Source organism: Mirounga angustirostris, unplaced genomic scaffold (assembly GCF_029215605.1).
Source record: "Mirounga angustirostris isolate CCGP_5_RB_7025 unplaced genomic scaffold, mMirAng1.0.hap1 SCAF_1, whole genome shotgun sequence".
Classification (NCBI taxonomy): domain Eukaryota; kingdom Metazoa; phylum Chordata; class Mammalia; order Carnivora; family Phocidae; genus Mirounga; species Mirounga angustirostris.
Genome location: NW_026991709.1, coordinates 64,254,207 through 64,278,592, shown reverse-complemented (window position 1 = coordinate 64,278,592; position 24,386 = coordinate 64,254,207). Strand labels below are relative to the sequence as shown.

Sequence of the window (24,386 nt, the reverse complement as noted above, 5' to 3'; positions counted from 1 at the left end):
TGTAAAAAAAAAAACACACAAAAACCCCACAAATGTTTGATTATGTCATCTTTTAAGAAACAATCATTATCAGACCAATACATACAAAAAATTACTGTGATACAATTACAAAGAGCCTTGGTTCAGAAGCCAGACATCACCAGACATATCCCAGCTCTGCTACTTATGAGCCCCATGACCCAAATGTTTCTTAACTCACAGGGTCTCAGTTTCCAAATTACAGGACTTACAAGCCTTACATTAACTGAATTATAACTGAAAACTTACTTTGTGTACACTGTAAAAAAATTTAAACTACAAAAGGATATAAACATGAGGAAAGTATATCTGTTTCCCTTCAGTCCCCAGGTCTACTGACAAATACTTAACCAATTTCTTGTTGATCTTTCCAGAAATATTTAATGTTTATTGTAGGCCTCATGAATGCACATATGTTTGTATATATGCAAACATATTTCTAGCTTTTAATCAAGGAATATGACACATATGAGAAAATAACAGAACACCAATGTGCAGCTTAGTGAATTAATGTTAAATATTCATCTGTGTAAATACCACCCAGGTCAAGAAGTCCTATAAGCTCCCACTTACTCCTTCCCAATCACAACCATCTCTATTCTCTAAAAGTTATCACTATTCTGATTTTTACTTGATTTTTTCCATATTCACTTTCTTGATTTTCTTCTATCTTTACCTCCTAAATGCCATAGTTTAGTGCTGATTTTAAACTTTATATAAATAGATTCATACTGTAGTTTTCTTTTTTGGATCTGATACTTACAACATGGATGAATCTCAGAAATATATGAATCTCTTCATTCATTTTAACTGCTACATAGTAGGAATTGACAAACTTTTTCTGCAAAGGGCCTGATAGTAAGAATTTTAGACTTTGGGGGCCAATAAACAAAATTGAGGATGTTATGTAGGTCCTCAACGAGAGAAAACAAACTTTCACAAAATTTTTGATAAAATTCAAAAGATAGTAATAATAATTGACTACAGGTTTGTTTTTAATATAAGTCTACTAATGAGAAAAATGGAAGTCTTATTTAGGGGATAACATTTTGCTCAATTAAGGTTCAGATCATCAAAACTGATTACATGTCACCAATAGCCGATAAACATTTACAGTGAGACCCCCCAACACACACCCCCATTTCAGCTTGGAACATGTCTGTCACACAGATGCATGCTGCCAACACTGATATCAATCCATGAGCATAAGCTTTTCATTGTGCGTATTTATTGCTTGGGAGGCATTTACAGAACTCCATTAGATTCTTCTCTTGATATTTCCCTCTTAGCATGTCATTACAATGTATATTAATTGCTTCCAGTAGAAGGTTAAGTGGACATTCCTCCATCCCACAGTTAGAGACTTTGATGTAGGAAAATTTCCTCTGCACTTGTTTCAAGGTCCAGAAAATGCTCCTGGAGGTGTAAACTCAGAAAACATATTCACTGCAACTATGTGTGGGAATTAAAATCGTGCTTCTTGTTTTAACTTGTGACAGCACAGGAAGTATATAAAGCAGCTTGCCATTATTTGTGATTTAATGTTAGTTGCCATTGAAATGATTTTACCATAGTGTAAATTCTGCCATATAAGCTCTGTTTTGCCTTGTAATTTTAGGTTGGATTCATTAAAAAATATTATCAAGTCTACAGCAAAAGCTAATTTCCCAAAGCCATTCAGTATTCCATAATGGTGGATAAGGGTAGTTTACTTATTTAGAAAAATCTCAATCTTAATCTGACTCAAAAACTCACACTGAAAGGTTATCAGTGCTAAGCCATCAAGTATCAGTGAGGTAGGCAAGTCAGAACATACAGCTATTTCTGGAAAAAAAAACAAAAAAAATCATGGAACAATAAATTAACAATGGTTAAATCCATGAGACTGAGTGAAGATCACCATTTAAACAGCTGGTTAAATAACACATGATAGATTCAAACATGTTTTCACTAGTAAAATGTTTATCCACTAAAAATCTACTGCTGGGGCGCCTGGGTGGCTCAGTTGTTAAGCGTCTGCCTTCGGCTCAGGTCATGATCCCAGGGTCCTGGGATCGAGCCCCGCATCGGGTTCCCTGCTCAGTGGGAAGCCTGCTTCTCCCTCTCCCACTCCCTCTGCTTGTGTTCCTTCTCTCGCTGTGTCTCTCTGTCAAATAAATAAAATCTTTAAAATAAATAAATAAATAAATAAAATAAAAATCTACTGCTGACATTCTGTGGGGAAATTTGGCCATACATTCAGGACTCCTCTTGATTGTAATCCATCATGCCAGCCCATACTGATTTTAAAAGCCTTGTTGATTTGTTTCCCCTAGTAAATAAAGACCCTCTGCCCTTGGCAAGCCTGAGCCCCAGCTTGTACCCAAACTTGGCCAATGCCCCAAGGCAAGAAAATGGCCAGTGATCTCAGATCACTTAGGAAGGACTTTCCTCTGCTGTTATAGTTCATCTAGTCCCTTTGATTTCCATAGCTCTCCGATGTCTTTAAAAATAATGATGTTTACAATGTATCCATTTTCTTTAAATGTTGCAGCTACCTACTACATCCTACCTAAAATCAGAAGACATGTCTGTTTTGTTTTATTAAATTCTTTTCCCCCCAACTTATGCATGTTTTTCTTCAAAATTTTATGTTTTTTCTTTCCTTTTGCTTTTTTGCATCTAATTTACTGTCCTTTTTATAATTTCTTGAAAAGGATGCTTAGTCTTATTTTCACCTTTTCAAATAAATGCCTTTAAGACTACAAATTTCTAAGCGTCACATTAACAGTGTTCCACAAGTTTGATACATACATAGCATTTTTGTCATTTTTCTAGTATTCTAGTATCTAGAATACTAGTATTCTAGTATTTTCTAGTTCTATTATCACACTTTCTTTGATGAACAGATTGTCTATATCTGTATTTCTTAATTTTCAAATATATTAGAATTATCACTGATTTCTAGTTTCCTTGCATTTTTATCAAAGAACACACTTTGCAGGATTTCAACTCTTTGAAATGGTTGACACTTGCTTTATGACCATATATAGTCAGTTTTTGTACATGTTTGTTGTGTGTATTCTTAAATAATATGCATTCAGTAGTTGTTAGGTATAATATTCTATAAATGTGCTTTAGGTCAAATTTCTTTTTTTTTTTAAAGATTTATTTATTTGACACAGAGAGAGAGACAGCTAGAGAGGAAACACAAGCAGGGGGAGTGGAAGAGGGAGAAGCAGGCTCCTGGCTGAGCAGGGAGCCCGATGCGGGGCTCGATCCCAGGACCCTGGGATCATGACCTGAGCCGAAGGCAGACGCTTAACGACTGAGCCACCCAGGCGCCCCAGGTCAAATTTCTTAATTATGTATTTCAAATCTTCCATTTCCTTTTATTCCTCAGTTCCTGATAGAGATTAAAATTTCCTAGCATTATTTTGGATTTGTTTCTCCGTGCAGTTCTATTAAGTTTACTTTACAAAGGTTGAGGCCATGTTACTAGATACATTCCTATTTGTGACTCATACCTTCCCAATGAATTAAAACCTTTATCTTTATGAAGTGTCCTTCATTTTGTCTAGTAGGACTTTCTGCCTTAAAGTCTTCTTTGTCTAATATTAATATCGTTGTATCTGCTTTCCTGTGGGTGATTTTTTTTTATGGTATATTTTTTTATCCTTTAACTTGTAAGCATTCTGTATATTTAGATTTTGTATGTGCCTCTTACAAACAGCATTTATTTTTATTCAGTCTGACAAATTCTGACTTTGAGCATTTAGCTATTTACATTTAATATAAATTAATGATGAATCAGTGATAAACACCTACCATTTTATCCAGTGCTTTCTATTGGTTTTGTTTCCTTTTTCTCTCCTTTCTATCTTCTGTTTATATTGAGGGTTTTTTTTTTTTTATTCCATTTTCTTCTATTAGTTTAGATGTCCTACGTCTTTCTACTATGCTTTAGGAGTTACCTTAGAGGTTACAAACTGTTGCCTTGAGTCATCAAAGATAATGTTAAATAACACTCTATCCCGCTCCTAGATACTGCAAATGGCTTAGAACAATTTAGCCCACACACGGATTTTGGACTCCCACACTACTTATGCTGTGTAATTGTAATGTCACTGCTGTTGCTTTTTCTTATTGTTTTTTTTTAAGCAGTCAGTAAATAGCCACATATTCTTTATCTCCAAATTTCCAACTGGGATAATTTTCCTTCTATTTGAAAAACACCCTTTAGTAATTTCTTGTAGTGAAGATCTCCTAGTGACAAATTTTGTTTCACTTATCTGAAAATGTCTTTCATTGTCATTCTTGACGGACATATTTGCATGTTATAGATCCTTTGTTATTATACTATTTCAGCATTTTGAAGCTATCATTCCTTTATTTTCTGGCTTTGTTTCTGATGAGAAGTCAACTTCAGTTTAATTATTGCTCTTCTGAAGGTAATTCACATCCTTTTCCTCTGAAAACTCTAAAGATTCTTTCTTTTGTTTTCAGCAGTCATATTAAAGTGTATGTAGGTATAGATTTTTAATATTTTTTTGCCTGGGGTTAAGAAGGCTTATTAAATATTGAGTCTTTCATTGGTTTTTAAAAATTCACATTTCATAGTATTTCCCAACATATTTCTTCTCTTAGTAGTCAGATTTCTTGAATCAATGGTCCATTTCTACTATCTTTTTGTCTCTTCCTAATGATTAAGTTATCCTATATCTATCCTTGCATCTCCTCTGTAGTTTCCACCTTTTTGTTCCTTTATTCTTTCTAGGCAAATTCTTCTGACCTATCTTCTAATTTATTAGTTTTCTCCATAGTTGTATTTATCCTGCTCTTAAATCCATTCACTGAGTTTCTCATGTTGATTACTGCTGATTACTGAAATCTGCTATATCATTTGTATCATTTCCAGTTCTCTTGAAAATTTCAATGTTGACTTTAATCTCTTTAAACATAAGTGTCTTAGCTCAGGCTGCTTTAACAAAATAACTGGGTAGCTTAAACAACAGAAATTCATTTTTTCACAGTTCTGGATGCTAGGAGTCCCAGATCAAGATGTCAGCATGGCCGGTTTCCGGGGCGAACTCTCTTCCTGGTTTGTAGATGGCTGCCTTCTTGCCAGGTCCTCACATGGCAAGGAAAAAGAACAAGCTCTCTGGTGTCTCTTCTTATAAGGGCACCATTCGCATCATGGGGGACCCACCCTCATGATCTCATCTAAGCCAACTATCTCCCATAGCCCTCATCTCCAAATACCATCATATTGGAAGTTAGGGCTTTAACATCTGAATTTTGGAGGGACATAAGTCTGTAGTACTCCACCCCAGCCCCCCCCCCCACCATTCATGTCCTTCTCACATGCAAAATACAATCATTCCATCCCAATAGCCCCCAAAGTCTTAACTCATTAGAGCATCAACTAAGTCTCATCTAATTATCCTCTAAATCAGGTATGGGTGAGAGTCAGGGTATGAGTCATCCTGAGGAAAATTCCTCTCCAGCTGTGAACCAGATGAGTTAGGTACTTTTTTTTTTTTTAAGATTTATTTTTATTTATTTCAGAGAGAGAGAGAATCCCAAGCAGACTCCATGCTGAACAGAGGCTGACATGGGGCTTGATCTCATGACCCTGAGGTCATGATGTGAGCTGAAATCAAGAGTTGGACATTTAACCAACTGAGCCACCCAGGCACCCCTCATCCCAACTAGGGGCTGGAGTCCCAACCCAAATGGAGGAGGCTTACCAGGGCCTCTAGCTTGACTCTAGTTTTTGTCCCCCTAGTTTTACAAAGCTGGTGAAAATATCACTCAGCTTTTCAGCCCCATTTTCTAGAATGTGCATATTCCCTCAGGGGGGACAAAAAGTGACTGCAAATGCCAGCATCAACTCTCTGAATTTGTCTTCTCTTAGATATTTACCCAGAAATTCCTCAGTTAGCTCTCCATTGTCTTCAAGCTGATTAAAAATATTTTAAAATCAAGGTCCATGCCTACATTCCCTAAGCATTATTAAATAATCTCATATCTGTCCTTCCCTCCTTCCCACAGAGAAGGAAGAGAGAGTACATACATGGGAGCAACTAAGCATCATGTTCCAAACATTAATAAAGCAGTAAAGAGATACTTTATACTCAGAAGTAAATGCAGACATACTCAATTTAAACTATGTAAATTATTTATCTTATTAAATTTTCATGTAAGAAAAATGACTATCCAAATATTGAAGGTGATTTTTATCACAATAATAAGATAGGCAAAATGTTATGGTCCCTGGATTTATATTATATAGATGTATGGATAGCGTTACATGTAAATACATGGTTTATATTTTTAGGGATTTCAGAGGTGGTTATTTCATTATTAATTAAAAACAAAAGATTTTCTGCTGTAAATTACAGCTATAGCTTGGTATTTAAGAGTTCTTTGTCAGTTTTCTCTCTTCTTTCTTTCTTTTTTTAGAGATTTTATTTATTTGAGAGAGTGAGTGAGTGAGAGAGTGAGAGAGGGAACAAGTGAGGGGAGGAGGACAGGGAAAGGGAGAAGCAGATTCCCCACTGAGCAGGGAGCCTGACACAGGGCTTGATCCTAGGACTCTGGGATCATGACCTAAGCCAAAGGCAGATGCTTACCCAACTGAGCCACCCAGGCGCCCCCTCTGTTTTCTTTCTTAACTGACCCTTCATCTCAATATTCCTTCCATGATCCTCTTTGACTGAAACTTAAGGTCCCCATCGATTCCCTTGCAGAGGGTCTGTTGGTCACATAAGTGCAGGCAAACCTCTAGTGAAGGGACATTATTGTAAAAATTACACAGTTAGTGGCAGAGCTGGCTAACACTCAAACCTTCTGAATGCCAGGCTCAAATTTCCCCGCGAGCCTTGTGTCTTCCCTATCCTGATAGCATACTCTCACGCCAAAATAGTAGATGATGTGCTTGACCAGAGAAGGGTTGAGAAAGAAGGTATATGCAAAGGGTTCACTTCCTTTCTTCTGAGAATTCTCATGAGAATTTTACTTTCAATTGACTCTCTAGCTCTGTTTTCCTAGCAATTCGATAAGGTAGTTTGTATCAACTATGTTACTAAGCAACACTACCTGACCTCCAAGTGGTAACTAGCATTTGATTGGAAGGAATTATAAACGAACTAGTAATACCTAATAGGAAACCACAGGTTTGAGTTTTCCTGAGTGTGCTGACTTTTGTAACCGAGTGAATCGATTAAGGGGACCCTGGACACTGTGTCTATGGAATCATTACAAGACATCCTGGCCCCTGAGGCACGGAAACCAGGGCAGGTCTGCACCTACCCAATGTCAATCTCTCCTCCTTGCCTCTAAGCTTTGTAACCAGGGGACTAAATAGCTATGTGTTTGTCTGTGTGGACCCAGCAAGAGCTTCCATATAAAGAGAAGCACCTGCTGCTGCCCTGCTCAAAGCTGGGGTTCCTGTCTTCTATCTTGCTGAGTAAATGGATACTCAGCTCCTATTGAACCTTGTCTGTGTTAGTCTTGTGAGTAGGAATGTTTGGTTGAGCCTAAGACCAACTCCTGGTGGGCCCTGCAGGAGGCATCTGGGCTAGAACTGGACAGGCTGTGCCTCATGCTGTGCTTACAACCAGCGTGATGAGACAGGGATTCCTTCTCTACTCCCTAAGAACAAGCTGCTTTTTATAACACGGACATATTTTACAGCTTTATTTGTGATCAAATACCATCATGTGCTTTAAGGACCCATAAAAAATTACCCAGAATCCTATTTTCTGGACACAGGAGTCCAATTGCTATAATGTCAACTCTATTCTCTAAGAATTTCAATAGTAGGTTCCATCACCTAGATGAAATGTGCCAATTTGAATGGGAGTGTTTCACTTTCTTAAACACATTAGGGTTGTTGGAGTAGAGCAGAGAGCTGAATGATGCTGGGCCTCTCCTCCCCTCTGCTTCCTTTCAGATAAAAAGTCAAACTCACCTTAGCTGCGATTCTTATTTTTGAGTTTTTTCCTCAGGTGACTTGCCAGCGTCCGAGACCTCCTCATCTTGCTGTTGCGCCACAAAATTCTTGTTGACCATGTCTTCCGTGTGACTGTGGATGATCTGATGGGCTGCAAGGATATGCTTCCACTGGGCGTTCCTCACTGTGCCAAAGCGACAAGAAATTTTACTCTGAAAGTCTAAACAAAATCATTCCCAAAGATTTTCAAGAAAGTAGTGACAGAAATGAAAATTGGGTAAACCACATATTCCCTTGCTTCAAGCTGATGAGAGTAAATAACAATAAGCTGCTCTCTGTTGTAGAAGTATGCCTTCTAGAGGCAACCAGACCTAAGGTCGATCATTGCTGCTCCCCCATCCCCACTCTCTGGTTCAGTCCGGTCAGTCTCCTCCCCACCCGGCTGGCCTCTATTGCTGTCCCCCCCAGCTGCCCTCCACTGGAGTGTCTGCAAAGCCCGACTCAGGGCCCAGCTCCGCCAGGAAGCCTCCTCTGACCGGGCTGGCCCACATCCACCATTGCCACACCTGAGTTCCCACAAAACCACACAGCACTGAAGCACTCAGTGTGAGTTTCGTTTTGTTTTTTAAGTAGGTTGTAATGACTTAAAGGTAGAGACCTTGTCTCCCACTTCTCTTTGAACTTTTGTTCCTAATATGGAGCATACTTGTTGACTGATGATGAGTTTCTGAGCTCATGGCTTTCAAAGGTGGTCTTTGCTCCATATTGTGAGGATATTTATTATCAAGGATTAGTACATTAAGCATCCCATCTCCCTTGGAAGGGATAATCATGATGATGATGATAACGTTAGCACTTAGCATTTGTCCTTACTTTGTGCCAGGCACTGTTTTAAGCAGTTGGCATATATCCATTTAAACCACCCCACAACCCTAAAAGAGACTATGAATCATATCCCCATTTTCAGATAAGGAAACAGAGACACAGAGAGATTAAGTAATTTGCCCCAAATCATACAGCCAGTAAAGGACGGTAAGAAGTACTACGGGTTCTGTGCTGTTCAGGTGTCAGCGAGTTTACGGAGGATAAATCAACTCCCACTTCACAGTCGTACGGTTGAAAGAATGGGACTTTTGAGCCACACAGACCATGGTTCACATCTGTAAGTTGTATAAACTCTCTAAGCACTAATTTCCATAATTGAAGATGAGAACACAGCTCCAGCTATTTTAAGAAATTGAAATAGGTACTTTTTAAATGCTTAGTCCAGTGTCTGGAACTTAGCATGCACTTAAAAGTTGGTAGTTACTGTTATTTTACATCTATATACAGGTCTCTTCAAAGTCTTCAATCATGATATATCTCAAAACAGTCTGTATATAGTACCTTAATTTGGGGTAAAGAGTCTATATATAATACATATGGTTCTTTTTTTTTTAAAGATTTATTTATTTATTTGAGAGAGCGAGAATGAGAGAGAGAGAGCACATGAGAGGGGGGAGGGTTAGAGGGAGAAGCAGACTCCCCGCCGAGCAGGGAGTCCGATGCGGGACTCGATCCCGGGACTCCAGGATCATGACCTGAGCCAAAGGCAGTTGCTTAACCGACTGAGCCACCCAGGCGCCCACATATGGTTCTTTTAAGAAACAAAAGGTCCTAGTGTGCGCTCCCTGTCCAGATGGCTTTCTTCATTTGGTATAATACAAAGAGAAGAGGCTAAGGACTTGCCCAGCTTCCCCATAGACAAGTCCCACTGGATTCCTTCAGCTCAAGTGCCTCCTCCTGTTCCTTTCCCTCCGAGCCCAGAGAAGCTAGGGGAAGGGATCACAAACTAGTAACTACTAAACACTATTTCCCTGCCTCCTTCAATTCCCTCAGTTAGAATTGACCTAAAGAAGACTGACCTCACTTTGGACCTAGGAAAAATAAAAAGGAGTTGCATATTTTCTTAAAGATTCAGAAAACACAAGATCCCTTTTATAAAAAGGTGACACAGAAACATTGATTATTTTATCCAAAAATGAAATATTATTGGTATAAGCACTATCATACATCACTGATAAATTAGAACAATCTTTTTGTGGGGGCTATTTGGTAGTATCTAGCAAAAGTAAAATGCACATACCCTATTTCTAGCACCGTACTGCTAGGAATTTACTGTCAGTAGCATGAGCAGGATAGGCATAATATGCTTGCAGCACTGCTAATTATAGGAAAACACACTGAAACAAACTAAATGCTTATCACTAAAAGGTTCAGGCTTAGAAATTACAGTACAATCATGTAATGGGAAAATAAGGTATTTCTTTGTTCTCTTCAAATGCATTAGAACTCCACCATTCCTTTATCCCTATTAGGTGATCCGAAATGTTATACTTTTCTTAAACCTGTCCAGAATTCCCCTGAACAACATGGAAACCTTGTAAAAAATAACCAAGCTGTTCTTTCACTTAAATTTTTTAATTTAAATTCAATTTAATTAACATATAGTGTATTATTAGTTTCAGCGGTAGAATTCAGTGATTCATCGGTTGCATATAACACCAGTGCTCATTATATCACGTGCCCTCCTTAATGCCCATCACCCAGTTACCCCAACCCCCACACCCCTCCCCTACAGCAACCCTGTTTGTTTCTTAGAGTTAAGAGTCTCTTACGGTTTGTCTCCCTCTCTGATTTCGTCTTACTTTATTTTTCCCTCCCTTCCCCTATGATCCTCTATTTTGTTTCTTAAATTCCACATGAGTGAGATCATATGATAATTGTCTTTCTGACTGATTTATTTTGCTTAGCATAATACCCTCTAGTTCCATCCACGTCGTTGCAAGTGGCAAGATTTCATTCTTTTTGATGGCTGAGTAATATTCCATTGTATATATGCACATCTTCTTAATCCATTCATCTATCAATGGACATCTGTGCTCTTTCCATATTTTTTTTTATTGTAAACATTTGAGGCTTACAAAAGATAATTTTAATTTTTTTATTCTTTTTTAAAATTCCAGTACAATTAAAATACAGTGTTATATTAGTTTCAGGTGTATAATATAGTGATTCAACAATTCTATACATTTCTCAGTGTTCATCATGTTAAGTGAACTCTTAGTCCTCTTCACCTATTTCACCTATTTGCCCACCAATCTCCCCACTGGTAACCATCAGTTTGTTCTCTACACTTAAGATTCTTTTTACTTGTCTCTTTTTTTCTTTGTTGATTTGATCTGTTTTTAAACTTAACATAGGAGTGAAATCATTTAATTGTCTTTCTCTGACTCACTTATTTCACTTACCATTATACTCTCTGGATCCATCCATGTTGTTGCAAATGGCAAGGTTTCATTCTTTTTTATTTTATGGCTGAGTAATATTCCACTGTGGATATATACCACATCTTTATTCATCTACTGATGGACACTTGGGCTGCTTCCATAATTTGGCTATTGTAAATAATGCTGCAATAAACACAGGGATGCATATATCTTTTCAAATTACTGTTCATATTCTTTAGGTAAGTACCCAGTAGTGGAATTACTAGATCATTTGGCAGTTCTATTTTTCATTTTTTTGAAGAACCTCCATATTGTCTTTTACAGTGGTTGTACCAGTTTGCATTCCTACCATAAGGGTATGAGGGTTTGTTTGTTTTTTACACACATCCTTGCCAACACTTTTTTCTTGTGTTTTTGATTTTAGCCATTCTGACTGGTATGAGGTGATATCTCACCATGGTTTTAATTTGCACTTCCCTGATGATTAGTGATGTGATCATCTTTTCATGTCTATCAGCCATCTGTATGTCTTCTTTGGAGAAATGTGTTCATGTCTTCTGTCCATTTTTTAATTGGATTTTTTTTTTTGGTCTTGAGTTATAAAAGTTCTTTATATATTTTCTAACCCTTTATTGGATATGTTATTTGCAAATATCTTCTCCCATTCGGTAGGTTGTCTTTTAGTTCTGTTGATTGTTTCCTTTGCTGTGCAGAAGCTTTTAATTTTGATGTAGTCCCAATAGTTCATTTTGCTTTTGTTTCCCTTGCCTCAGGAGACATATCTAGAAAAATGTTGCTATGACCAATGTCAGAGAAATTATTGCCTGTGCTCTCTTCTAGAATTTTTATGGTTTCAGGTCTCACATGTAGGTCCCTAATCCATTTTGAGTGTATTTTTATGTATGGTGTAAGAAAATGGTTCAGTTTCATTCTTTTGTATGTAGCTGTCCAGTTTTCCCAACACCATTTACTAAAGAGACTTTTTCCCATTGCATATTCTTGCCTCCTTTGTGGAAAATTAGTCAGCCATTATAATTGTAGGTTTATTTCTGGGTTTTCTATTGTGTTCTATTGATCTATGTGTCTGTTTTTGTGCTGGTACCACACTGTTTTGATTGCTACAGCTTTGTAGCATATCTTGAAATCTGGGATTGTGATACCTCCAGTTTTGTTCTTCAAGACTGCCTTGGTCATTCAGGATCTTTTGTGGTTCCATACAAATGTTAGGATTATTTGTTCTAGTTTTGTGAAAAATACTGTTGGTGTTTTGATAGGGACTGCATTAAATCTGTAGATTGCTTTGTGTAGTATGGACACTTCAACAATTTTGTTCTCCCAATCTGTGAACATGGGATGTCTTTCCATTTGTGTCATCTTCAATTTCCTTCATTAATGTTTTACAGTATTCAGAGTAGAGATCTTTCACCTCCTTTGTTAAGTTTATTCCTAGGTATTTAATTCTTTTTGGTGTAATTGTAAATGGGATTGTTTTCTTAATTTCTTTTTCTGTTACTTCATTAGTAATGTATAAAAATGCAACAGATTTCTGCATATTGAGTTTGTATCCTGCAACCCTTCTGAATTCATTTATTAGTTCTAATAGTTTTTTGGTCATGTCTTTAACAGGGTTTTTCTCTCTATATTATCATGTCATCTGCAAATAGTTAAAGTTTTACTTCTCCTTACTAATTTGGATGCCTTTTATTTCTTCTTCTCTTCTGATTGCTGTGGCTAGGATTTCCAGTACTATGTTGAATAAAAGTGGTGAGAGTGGACATCCTTGTTTTAATTCCTGATCTTAGGGGGAAAGCTCTCAGTTTTTCACCACTGAGTATAATGTCACTGGGTTTTTCATAGATGTCCTTTAGTATGTTGAGGTAAATTCCCTCTAAACCTACTTTGTTGAGGGTCTTTATCATGAAAGGATGCTGTGCTTTGTCAAATGCTTTTTCTGCATCTATTGAAATATGTTTTTTTATACTTTCTGTTGTTGTGATCGATCACATTAATTGATTTGAAAACATTGCAGCACCCTTGCATCCCAGGAAGAAATCCCACTTGACTGTGGTGAAATTTTTTTTATGTATTGTTGGATTTGGTTTGCTAATAGTTTGTTGAGGATTTTTGCATCTATGTTCATCAGAGATACTGGCCTGTAGTTCTCTTGTTTTGTAGCATCTTTATCTGGTTTTGGTATCAGGGTACAGCTGGCCTCATAAAATACATTTGAAAGCTTTCCTTCCTCTTCTATTTTTCAGAATAGTTTGAGAAGAATAGGTATTAACTCTTCTTTAAATGTTTGTAGAATTCACCTGTGAAGCCATCTGGTCCTAAACTTTTGTTGGAAGTTTTTTGATTACAGATTCATCTCCCATGCTGGTGATCAATCTTCAAATTGTTTATTTCTTCCTGATCTAGTTTGGAGAGGTTATATATTTCTTGGAATTTATCCATTTCTTCTAGGGTGTCCAACTTGTTAGCATATACTTCTTCATAATAATCTCATAACCCTTGCTATATCTGTGGTATTATTTCTGTTTCTGTTATTTTTGTTTTGGTTTCTGTTATTTCTCCTCTTTCTTTTCTAATTTTGTTTGAGTCTTCTCTCTGTCTCTGTCTCCCCCCCCCTTTTTTTTGGATGAGTATGGCTAAAGGTTTATCAATTTTGTTGATCTTTTCAAAGAACCAGCTCCTGGTTTCCTTGAGTTCTTCTCTTGTTTTTTAGTTTCTTTTATTTATTTCTTCTCTTTATTACTTCCTTCCTTCTGGTTTTGGGTTTTGCTTGTTATTTTTCTAGCTTCTTTAGGTGTAAAGTTAGATTGTTTGAGATTTTTCTTGCTTCTTGAGGTTGGCTTGTACTGCTATAATCTTCCTTAGAACAGATTTTGCTACATCCCAAAGATTTTGGATCATTGTGTTTTCATTTCATTTATCTCCATGTATTTTTTGATTTCTTGGTTGACCCATTCATTGTTTAGTAGCATGTTATCTAACCTCTATGTATGTGTCTTCTTTCCAGATTTTTTCCTGTAGTTGGTTTCTAGTTTCATAGCATTGTAGTTGGAGTAGATGCACAAGATGACTTCAAACTTTCAAAATTTGTTGAGAATCATTTTGTGGCCTAACGTGATCTATTCTGGAGAATGTTCGATGTGTGCTTGAAAAGAATGCCTATTTCACTGTTTTAGGATGGAAAGTTCTGAGTATCTCTTAGATCCATCTGGTCCACTGTGTCATTCAAACACTGTTTTCTTGGTTTTATTCTTTGGATGATCTATCCATTGATTATGTGGGGTGTTAATGTCCCCTACTATTATTGTTTTACTATCAATTACTCTCTTTATGTATGTTAATGGCTGCTTTATGTGTTTGAGTGCTCCCATGTTGGATGCATAAATATTTACAATTGTTGTATCTTCTTGTTGGATTATTGTTCCCTTTATGATTATGTAGTGTCTTTGTTTCTTGTTACAGTCTTTGTTTTCAAGTCTACTTCGTCTGAATTAAGTGTAGCTACCCGGGTTTGCTTTTCACTTCCCTTTGCATGATAAATGCTTTTGCATCTCTTCACTTTCAATCTGCATATGTCTTTAGGTCTGAAATGAGTCTTTTATAGGCAGCATATAGATGGGTCTTGGTTTTTTATCCATTCTATCACCCTACGTCTTTTGATTGGAACATTTAGTCCATTTACATTCAAAGTAATTATTGACAGGTAAGTAACAAATATCAGTAAGTACATGTTTTATGGTTGTTTTTGTAGTTCTTCTCTGTTTCTTTCTTCTCTTACTCTTTTCTCTCCTGGTTTGCTGGCTTTCTTTAGTGATATACCTGGATTCCCCTCTCTATTTTTTGTATATATATTACTGGTTTTTGTTTTGTGGTTACTATTAGGTTGATATGTAACATCTTATACAAATAGCAGTCTATATTAACTTGCTGGTCGCTTAAGTTTGAACCCATTCTAAAAGCACTAAATTTTTATTCCTCTCCCTGTCACATTTTAAGTATATGGTGTCATACACACTTTATATCCTTTTATTTTGTGAATCTCTTGACTGATTTTTATAGACATACTTAATTTTACAGGTTTTTTGCATCCTACTTTTCTTACTCCTGCTTATGGTCTTTCCTTCCATTCACAGAGTCCCCATTAACATTTCATGTAAGGCTGATTTAGTGGTCATGAATTCCTCCAACTTTTGTCCATCTGGCAAACTCTTTCTCTACCCTCTTTCGTTCTATTCTGAATGATAGTTTTGTTGGATGGAGTATTCTTGGTTGCAGGTTTTTCTATTTCAGCACTTTGAATATATCATGCCACTCCCTTCCGGCCTGAAATGTTTCTGCTGAAAAATCAGCTAGTTATCTTACAGGGTATTTCTTGTATGTAACTACTTTTTTTTCTTGCTGCTTTAAAAAATTTTTAGCACTACTTTTTGCCATTTTAATTACCATGTGCCTTGGTGTGGACCTCCTTGGGTTTTGATTTTGATGGGGGTGCTTTGTGCCTCCTGAATCTGGATTTCTGTTTCCTTCTCTACATTTGGGAAGATTTCAGCTTTATTCCTTCAAATAAAATTTTCTCCACCCCCCCACCCGTCTTCTCCTTCTTGAATCCTTATAATGCAAATGTTATTACACTTGATGATGTGGTTGAGTTTCCTTAATCTATTTTCATTTTTTTTAAATGAATTTTTTTCTCTCCTGTTCAGCTTGATTGCTTTCCATTACTCTGTCCTCCAAGTCACTGATGTATTCTGCTTCCTCTCGGGTACTATTTTTTCCCCTCTAGTGTTTTTTTTTTTTTTTTAAGATTTTATTTATTTATTTGACAGAGAGAGACACAGCGAGAGAGGGAACACAAGCAGGGGGAGTGGGAGAGGGGGAAGCAGGCTCCCCGCAGAGCAGGGAGTCTGATGCGGGACTCGATCCCAGGACCCTGGGATCATGACCTGAGCTGAAGGCAGTCGCTTAACCAACTGAGCCACCCAGGCGCCCCCCTCTAGTGTATTTTTAACTTCAGTTATTGAGTTCTTCATCTCTGATTGGTTCTTTTTTATGTTTTCTATCTCTTTGTTGAGTGTCTCACTGAGTCCTTCACTCTTTTCTCCATTCCAGTAAGTATGTTTATGACCATTACTTTAATTCTCTATCAGGCATATTGCTTATCTCTGTTTCATTTACCTTCCTTGTGATTTTTGTCCTGTCCTTTCATTTGGGACACATTCTTCTGTCTCCTCATTTTGTCCAACTCTCTGTGTCTGTTATCTATGTGCTATGAAAGTCAGCTACATCTCTGGCTCTTGAAAGTCATGGACATATGAAGAGGTGGTCCTATAGTGCCCTGCAGTAGAATGCCCCCTGTTCACCAGACCCTGGCATTCAGGGGTATCTCCTATGTGTGTTGTGTGTGCCCTATTGTTGTGGCTGAGTCATATATACCTTCAGTTTAGTTGTCTGCAAAGTTTCTCTGCCTATTGTGGGCAGGGTTTGGTCCCTGTGTTGTTAGGGCCAGTCTGGGGTTACCATGGGCTTGATTTTGGTCAGCACAGAGGTTTGCCAGAGCTGTGATCACAATGAACTACAGGCATTCTCCCTGCGTTGACCCCTGGGAGGCTTTCATTGGTGGGTGAGGCCTGCAGTCAGACCAGATATTTGCCCACTGCTGGGTTCACAGTTGAACTAATGTGTGTGTGATTATTTTTCCCTTTCTTTGGGGCAGGAGTCAGTTTGGAGTGGTGCTGGTACACTGGGGCTGCTTGCATAATGCCAGGTTTGTGACACTGCTTTACATGAACTCCTGCTAAGTGGAGTGGTTGGGAGAAGGTAGATCCAAAGGGGAACATGGGGATGGGGCACATTGTTAGCAAGCTAAGTGGAGAGTGTGTGTGTACTTTGCTGGTCCTTGTAGGTATCTGTTTATCTAGAATGGGATTGAGGGAGGAAAATGGCCCTGACAGCACTTTTGTTTTTGAAGAAATCTCCTAGCACATGTTCTGAGATTAGTAAACCTTCTCATACACTTATACTGCTGCTTCCATGATGTATCCCAGTGGGGCTGTTTGTTTGTTATGCTGTCTCTTTAAGGGTGGGGACTGATTCCTATTGCCCTCTGGCTCTCCTAGAGCCAAGCCGCTGATTTATAAAGTTCCAGGTGTTGAGTCTTGCTGATTGTAAGACTTGTGAGGTTAAGACTCTCTGGTTTTCAAAGCCAAATGTTAAGGGGATTCATCTTCCCAGTGCAGGTCCCCTGTGTCTGGGGTATCTGGTGTAGGGTCTGTTGCTTTCCTTTCTCCATGCTTGCGGTGTCCCTCCCATGGACAGTGTCATGGGTCAGTTTGATTCCTGACCTGTCTCCGCCCTTCCTACCATTTTTGATGTGGTCTCTTCCCTACATTTAGGTGTTGAGAGTGTGTTCTGCCAGTTTTCAGGTTGCTTTCTGGGTTATTTACACTGATGTGGGTGTTATCTAGGTGTAACCATGGGACAAGGTGAGCTTAGGATCTTCCCACTTGGCTATCTTTCCTGGAAGTTATTTCATTTAAATATTGATCTTCTGGTTGCACCCCTCTCTCTGGTTACCTGTCTATCACCAATAGCCTGAAAGCTCCAGAAAAGTATTCTTTTGGGGGGGGGGTTTGAGGGGGGAGGTTGGGCAGAGGGAGAGGGAGAATCTCAAGCAGACTCCATGCTGAGTGTGGAGCCAGACGTGGTGCTTGATCTCAAGACCCTGAGATCATGACCTGAGCCGAAATCAAGAGTCAGATGCTTAACCAACTGAGTCACCCAGGTGCCCCAAGAACATTTTTTAAGATAATTTTTTTACTTTCTCTATTGACTAAAAGCATCAGTCTTCAAAACATGCCACTTTTGACCAGTAAGTGCAGATATTTATACTTAGATACAGGCCTGGCAGAAACAGAAGTTATCTGTGGCACAGGCAGAGCAGCAGAACAGATTTAAGCCCTTCAAGCAACTCAGCTTTCCAACACCCACTTTGTATGTGTCCCACCTCCAAAAGGCTAGTACAGTTTGAAAATTCTGCATATTGTCAACATTTGCTTTATGTCTTAAAAAAAAAAAAATCACAAAATACACCTCTTTGGGGAACTTCCTCTTGAAGGTTTGGCTTTTGATACTCTGTCACACTTACTAGAACTGCACCCCATCTATACTTGAGGTGATTATATTCTGGAGTCAGACAGCATGAAGAGAACTTGACAAGCTCTGAAATAAGAAAACTCGGTGATTCTCCTTCAGAAATTTCTTCTACTTCTGCTCATTTTAAATCTCAGGGATATTGAAAATAGTTTATATCTTTCAAAGTGAAGCATTACATTGGCTTACCTTTTTCTTTGACAAAGTCCTTTTGTACCTCTGGGATCAGGAAACTATAAACTAACTCAGCAACAATCTCCTCTGACTGAAGCTGAGTTCGACTAAAAAAAAAACAAAAACAAAAAAACAATTTCCTTTGTTGCCTTGAGCTGCTGATTTCTACTTAAGTTCTCCTTGCTTGTGTAAGGGACTCCACTGCTCAAATCCCACCACTGCCTTTTCCTTGATTAAGTTGTCTGAAATATTGTACTTCTGATGGGCTTGGTTAACTTCATGCAGATTCAGATTTGACCCTGTTCTTCAGTTAACCTGCCTGCCAGGAAGGGAATGTTAGAGATATAATTTATACAGGAAGCCAAAACCTTTGGAGTGGAGTAATATTGCACATAATTACTCACATTGCTTTCGTGCTTTGTGGTATTCTAAAAGTAATATGTTAGTGATCCAGACTGCAGAGGATAACTGAAAATTCTACTCCCAGCACTCCTGCCTCACAAAGGTTTAGGCATGTTGACTTCTAAAGAGTTATGCAATTAAAACAATGGACACTGAAGCAGGAGATATATACTTGTTTCTCCTTGGTGGTAAAATCTAAAGCTCTTGGAAAATACATATGAGTAACAGCAAATGGGCTGTCCATTCTGCCATCTGCTCTCTTGTACCAACCGAATCTCCATTTCATAAGCAATGTCATTGATTTCCTCAGCCATCTTCTCAATTTCTGCCCTGGCTTGTTCTTCTGCCGTGCTCTCTTCGGTATTCAGTATTATGTCTTCCAGATAGGAAGTTACAGTGCTTTGGTGAACTTTAATCACCTGCAAAAAATAAAAATACCCCTGTTACTGAGAACAGGAATACTACTGTAAACAAGACCAAAAAAATGAACAAACATTGGCTGACCTATTTCTTTCATTAAGTCAATAGTCCCCTCATTAATCATTCCTTTTTTTTTTTTTTCCTGTCTGGTCAGTTTCTAGCCCACCTACCTACCCATTTTGGGCAGCCCCCATCCATCTAGCCCATTTTAGAATTATGGGTCTTACTTAGGGTGGGCAATACAATGCTGCAGAAAGATCATGGGCTTCAGGCAATAACCCTATTTTGGATCCTGGCTTTGTTCTTTCCAGCAATGTGACTTGGTCAAACTACCCAACTGTGGCAGAAACTAAGAGGTATTTCCCAATGTCCTTTCTCCCCTTCCTCTTTGTAACAGAGCCCCTGAGTTTTAGCTGCGCCAACACATGTCTAGAATAAAGATTACATTTCCTAGTAACCATAGTTCTGGTTGAGGGAGTACAGGCAGTCATCTGTGCACTTTCTAGAAAGGATTCTTTTTTTTTAGAGAGAGAGCACAACCAGGTGGGGGAGAGAGATAATCTTAAACAGGCTCCACCCAGCGTGTAGCCCGAGGCAGGGCTCAATCTCACAACCCTGAGATATGACCTGAGCTGAAATCAAGAGTTGGACACTTAAAGATTTTATTTATTTATTTGAGACAGAGAGAATGAGAGAGACAGAGAGCACATGAGAGGGGGGAGGGTCAGAGGGAGGAGCAGACTCCCTTCAGAGCAGGGAGCCCGATGTGGGACTCGATCCCGGGACTCCAGGATCATGACCTGAGCCGAAGGCAGTCGCTTAACCAACTGAGCCACCCAGGCGTCCCAAGAGTTGGACACTTAACCAACTGAGCCACTCATACGCACCTAGAAAGGATTCTTAAAGGGAGAAACCTAGCTTATTTTTTTTTCTCTTTTCACTTCTCATTTCATGGGGACATAATGCTGGAGCACCAGAAGTCATCTTAAACTGCCATGAGGACCATGCCTCAAGGACAGAAAAGTAGAAAGCTAGAAGGATTCTGGGTCTCTGATGAATTTTTGAACTATCATATGCTGGACTGCTGCTTTTTTAAGCTTTCTGAAATTGTGAACTAGAACACACATTTTCAAAAGTGCACAGTGAGAGATGTACTGTGCACTGAATTAGGGGAAAGCCAGTACCCATGCAGCCCCTGCTAGAATTCTAGAAGGCCGCTATGGGTTCTTCCTGACCACAGATCCTCTCTACTGTCATGATTTTATGGTAAACATTCCCTTTTCTTTTCAGTTTTCCTAAGTATGCAATCATAAATAGCTAGAATATGGATTATAGACTGTTACACATTGTAGATGATCTGCCACTGACCACATGTAACTCAAAAATTCTTAAGCTGTGTAGAGGGAGAGCAATCTGTTTGGTTTAAAAAAAAAACTTGAAACACACACACAACAAATACTATTCATGAATCAATCCTAATTCCATAAGAATTGGGTAAATCCTGAAAATCTCAGATCAAGTAAGAAGATCTCAAATGGACGCATTTTTTTTTTTTAAACTGAGTATCCGCACATACAATTCAGACAGCCCTCTTCAACAGGAAATTTTTTAAGGTCCAGGTTGGTTCTCTCTCTCTTTCCCATGTGGCCCACATCTGGTCCAGGGGAGACCCCCACACAGCCTTCGCCTTGACATACTCTGGGTGTGCTAGCCACCCATACGACCTCATGTGTGCCCACCTCCAAAGCAGCCAGCTGGCCCAGCTCCCCTCCTCTCCATTCTTAGGGGGTCAGACACCCTAAATGAAAGAATACATATCAAGCTCGCAATGACTACAGGAAAAGAAACCAACCTCTGGGTGTGTTTTGGTGTGTGTGTGTGTGTTGGGGAGTAGGATGGGTAGTCATAGCACAGTTCGCTTTAAAGGAATCTTCTTCATAAATCCCCTCCAATTTTAACGCTTGAGCTCTTCTATTCTTGATGAGGGTGAGTGCTTTGAGATATTACCAGCTCCTTGAACTTCCTCTGAATTTACATCTTGCTCACTTTGCAATTTCATACCCATTATGTCTTGGTCAGAATTCCAATTTACCAACCTGGTGCTCTAGTTTATATCTTTAGCTAAAACCTCTCTTCTAAATTCCATCTTGTTGATCCACCTGCTGAAATGACACCTCCACTAGAATGTCTCGAACCTAATAAAAATCAAATTCCTGATTCCACCCCTGCCCCTAAATTAATTCCATGCTCCGCTTTCCCACATCAAAAAACAGTACTATCATCTCCCCAGTTGCTTAAGCCAGAAACTGGACATCTTCCTTGACTTCTTCCTGTTTCTCATTGGCCTTAACCACTTCCACAGCCTCTTTCCTGATCTCCTTGTTTCCACTCTGTCCTCCTTCCAACCTATTCTCCACACAGCAAGCAGGGTAACCTGTTTAAAATGTGTCACTGGGCCCCACCTGTTTGCTTCAGGAAACTTACTATATTTTCTAATTCTACACATATTTGCATGTTAGACAGTAATTAAGCTCCAGGAGAAAAGGGACCATGTCTGGTTTCTCCCCTCCGAAGTATCCCACAGTGCCTAGCATATCGTAGGAACTCAATACATATTTGTAGAACACAATGAAAAACAAAAAACAAGTGCCATTTCATATCATGAGTTTCCTCTGGTTTGATTTGGCTCCTTACAAGTAGCTTCCAGACATCCAGCTGCACCCCCACTTGCCTCCTTAAATATCTGGTCCTCCTCCCGCAGGCGCCTTTGCTCGACTTGGCGCCGACCACTCTCTTCAGCTTCTCGCATCCTCCGCTGCCGCTCGGCCAGCATGGCAAAAGCATGGATCCTCCTCTCTTCCTGCAGTCTCACAAGCTCTTTAGACAGGAAGTCAAACATGTCCGCCAGCGCCCTTCCTTCCAGTCCAGCCAAGTGGTTTTCAACCAGTGAGACCTTAAAAATAATAGTAAATTTTCAAGGATACAAATTCTGCTAAGCATGGGAATGTATAAGGAGGGATGCTGGATTACCCAGAACTGGTGACAGTCACTTCACTTTCAGAATGCACTTAGTGTTTATTAGGAATATTATCACTAGGTTGGCGTCATCCCAAGGGCTCTTACTAAGAAAACTTATGATACAAACTTAGACATGAGAAAGTGGATTGCTCAGTCACTGACAGATTACAGCCCTCAAATTATGAGGGGGATTTAGCAAAACATTTGTTAATATCCACACAAATTGATTTTCTTCTTTCATTTTTATCCAGAAGGTACTTCTATCTTCCCAGACATGAAGGGAAATGTCAAGGTTTTTATTAAAAAATTTTTCTGGAGTTCAATAAAAAAGAGTCTTCTAGAAATTCACTCATGACACCTTTTAATTTTTTAATCCTTGGTCCTTTGACACAAGTTTGGGGAATTCTAAGATCTTGAATAACATGAAAGTAGAAAACTGTGGTACTATATTCTTTTAAATAACTTCAAAGTCATTAAGAACTACCTTTGAAACAGAGCAGGAAAAAGCCTACATGTCTATGTAATCATTGAGGTAAAGTCGGGGCCTGGAGTTCTCTGGCAGGAATAAGCCACAGTATCTATTTATGGATCCGTCTGTCCTGGCTTTGACACATGGAGAATAAAAGTGTTTAAGAAGATTGAATCCTTTGCAACTTCATCTTGTTCCTTTTCCTATCCTTAGGTCTAAGGGAAAGGGCCCTTCTCCCAGTCATATGCTCCCTCAGCCTTGACAGTTCTTGCTATGCTGGGTTCTTCTCTGGTTTGTATCCAAAGGGAGGAAACCCACATAGGTCTCAAAGGTGGTGAGGCTACCACGTGAGACTGTCATTCAAGCGTGGACGTTAGCCCCAACACCCTCCCTCGCCTCCTCCCAGCCCACACATACTTCCTAACCACAAAGTTCAGCTTTACTTATATGATAGGGAGAGGTGGAAAGAAAGGGCCACACTAAGAGTGCCTCACATTTATAAACAGTGGTCATTCAGCCCAGAGACCACAAACGGATTCTCTCCTTGTCTCAGGATTACAAGCTCCCTCAGCTGGGGGGGCAGATGCAACCTTTAAAATCCCAAAATGGCTACCTGTTCACATGCAGCCCCCTCCCTCAGCAAGAAATTTGAGTATGCTAAGGTAGTGTAATCTAATTTGAAAATTAAGTAAAAATATTTAGGAAGGTGATTTTTCTGTGATCATATCATGCAGTGCATTACATAATTGGGAACTGTGCATTTTCTGTACTATTCCCCATAGAAAATAGGAGGAAAGGAGATAGAAGTGAGGTGCCCCCTCCCTCAGACTCCTGCATATCATTGGTGTATCTAGGTACAGCGGAAGGTAAGCAGGGCGAGTCCTTTGTTAAGTGACAGCTCTCTTTCCATTAACTCCTCCTTTAGCTCTTAGCTCGCATGATATCCTACTAACTGGGACATATGGGTAAAAAGCCTGGACTGGCTTAGGTGCACCTGCCAATAAAGTCTATAATTAGAAATTTCGAAGGGCCAAGAAGGGCATTTTTCTATCCTGTTGCTTCCAGGGCATTCTGCTCGCATCTGAACAGAAGCACAGCCCTGTCTCTATCATTTCCAGGACCCTCAGACATCCAGATTCAGAGACTCTGGTGTCACATTCCATTCTTTCTCTGTCCCTCCGTTGGGTCTCACAGCCTGTGGCTTTCTTCTTCCCTCCCCTACACCATCAACCCCAAACTCAGAGACCATCCACAAGCCTGGTGTCACGTAAAAGGAATAACGTGCTCATTTTCAAGCTGCTTACCCTTTGTGCCCAGTCCTCCATGGCACAAGCGTTATGTGCATTACTAAGGGTGGGTTATATTAACTTCACTATTAGCTTTCTTATAACACTAAACTCTCTGTAAATTGATTCTTTCTCATGTTGATTTACAGGTAAGTGGGAGAGATAGTAAAAGCATGTCTACTCTGTAGTCAGCACCATTAAAAACTGTATACATGGACAAATGGCAGAAGAAA

The 24,386-nt window shown here is 39.1% G+C and overlaps 1 protein-coding gene across 8 annotated transcripts in view; it reads right to left on the bottom strand.

The window, feature by feature from the left end:
- Nucleotides 1-24,386, bottom strand: part of CFAP91 (cilia and flagella associated protein 91) — a 144,009-nt gene that overhangs the window by 30,369 nt on the left and 89,254 nt on the right. For 6 of the 8 annotated variants that reach the window (XM_064594266.1, XM_045902945.3, XM_045902944.3 and 3 more), the window contains exons 14-17: nucleotides 22,112-22,333; nucleotides 19,231-19,379; nucleotides 18,574-18,665; nucleotides 7,973-8,138 (exon numbers count right to left, since the gene is read on the bottom strand). In XM_064594266.1, the coding sequence (XP_064450336.1) occupies nucleotides 7,987-8,138; nucleotides 18,574-18,665; nucleotides 19,231-19,379; nucleotides 22,112-22,333 (615 nt within the window). In that variant the 3' untranslated portion in view covers nucleotides 7,973-7,986. Of the gene's footprint in view, nucleotides 1-14; nucleotides 1,843-7,972; nucleotides 8,139-10,632; nucleotides 11,407-18,573; nucleotides 18,666-19,230; nucleotides 19,380-22,111; nucleotides 22,334-24,386 lie in introns of those variants that run through there. The other 2 variants (XM_054504221.2, XM_064594121.1) reach the window with 2 other exon arrangements.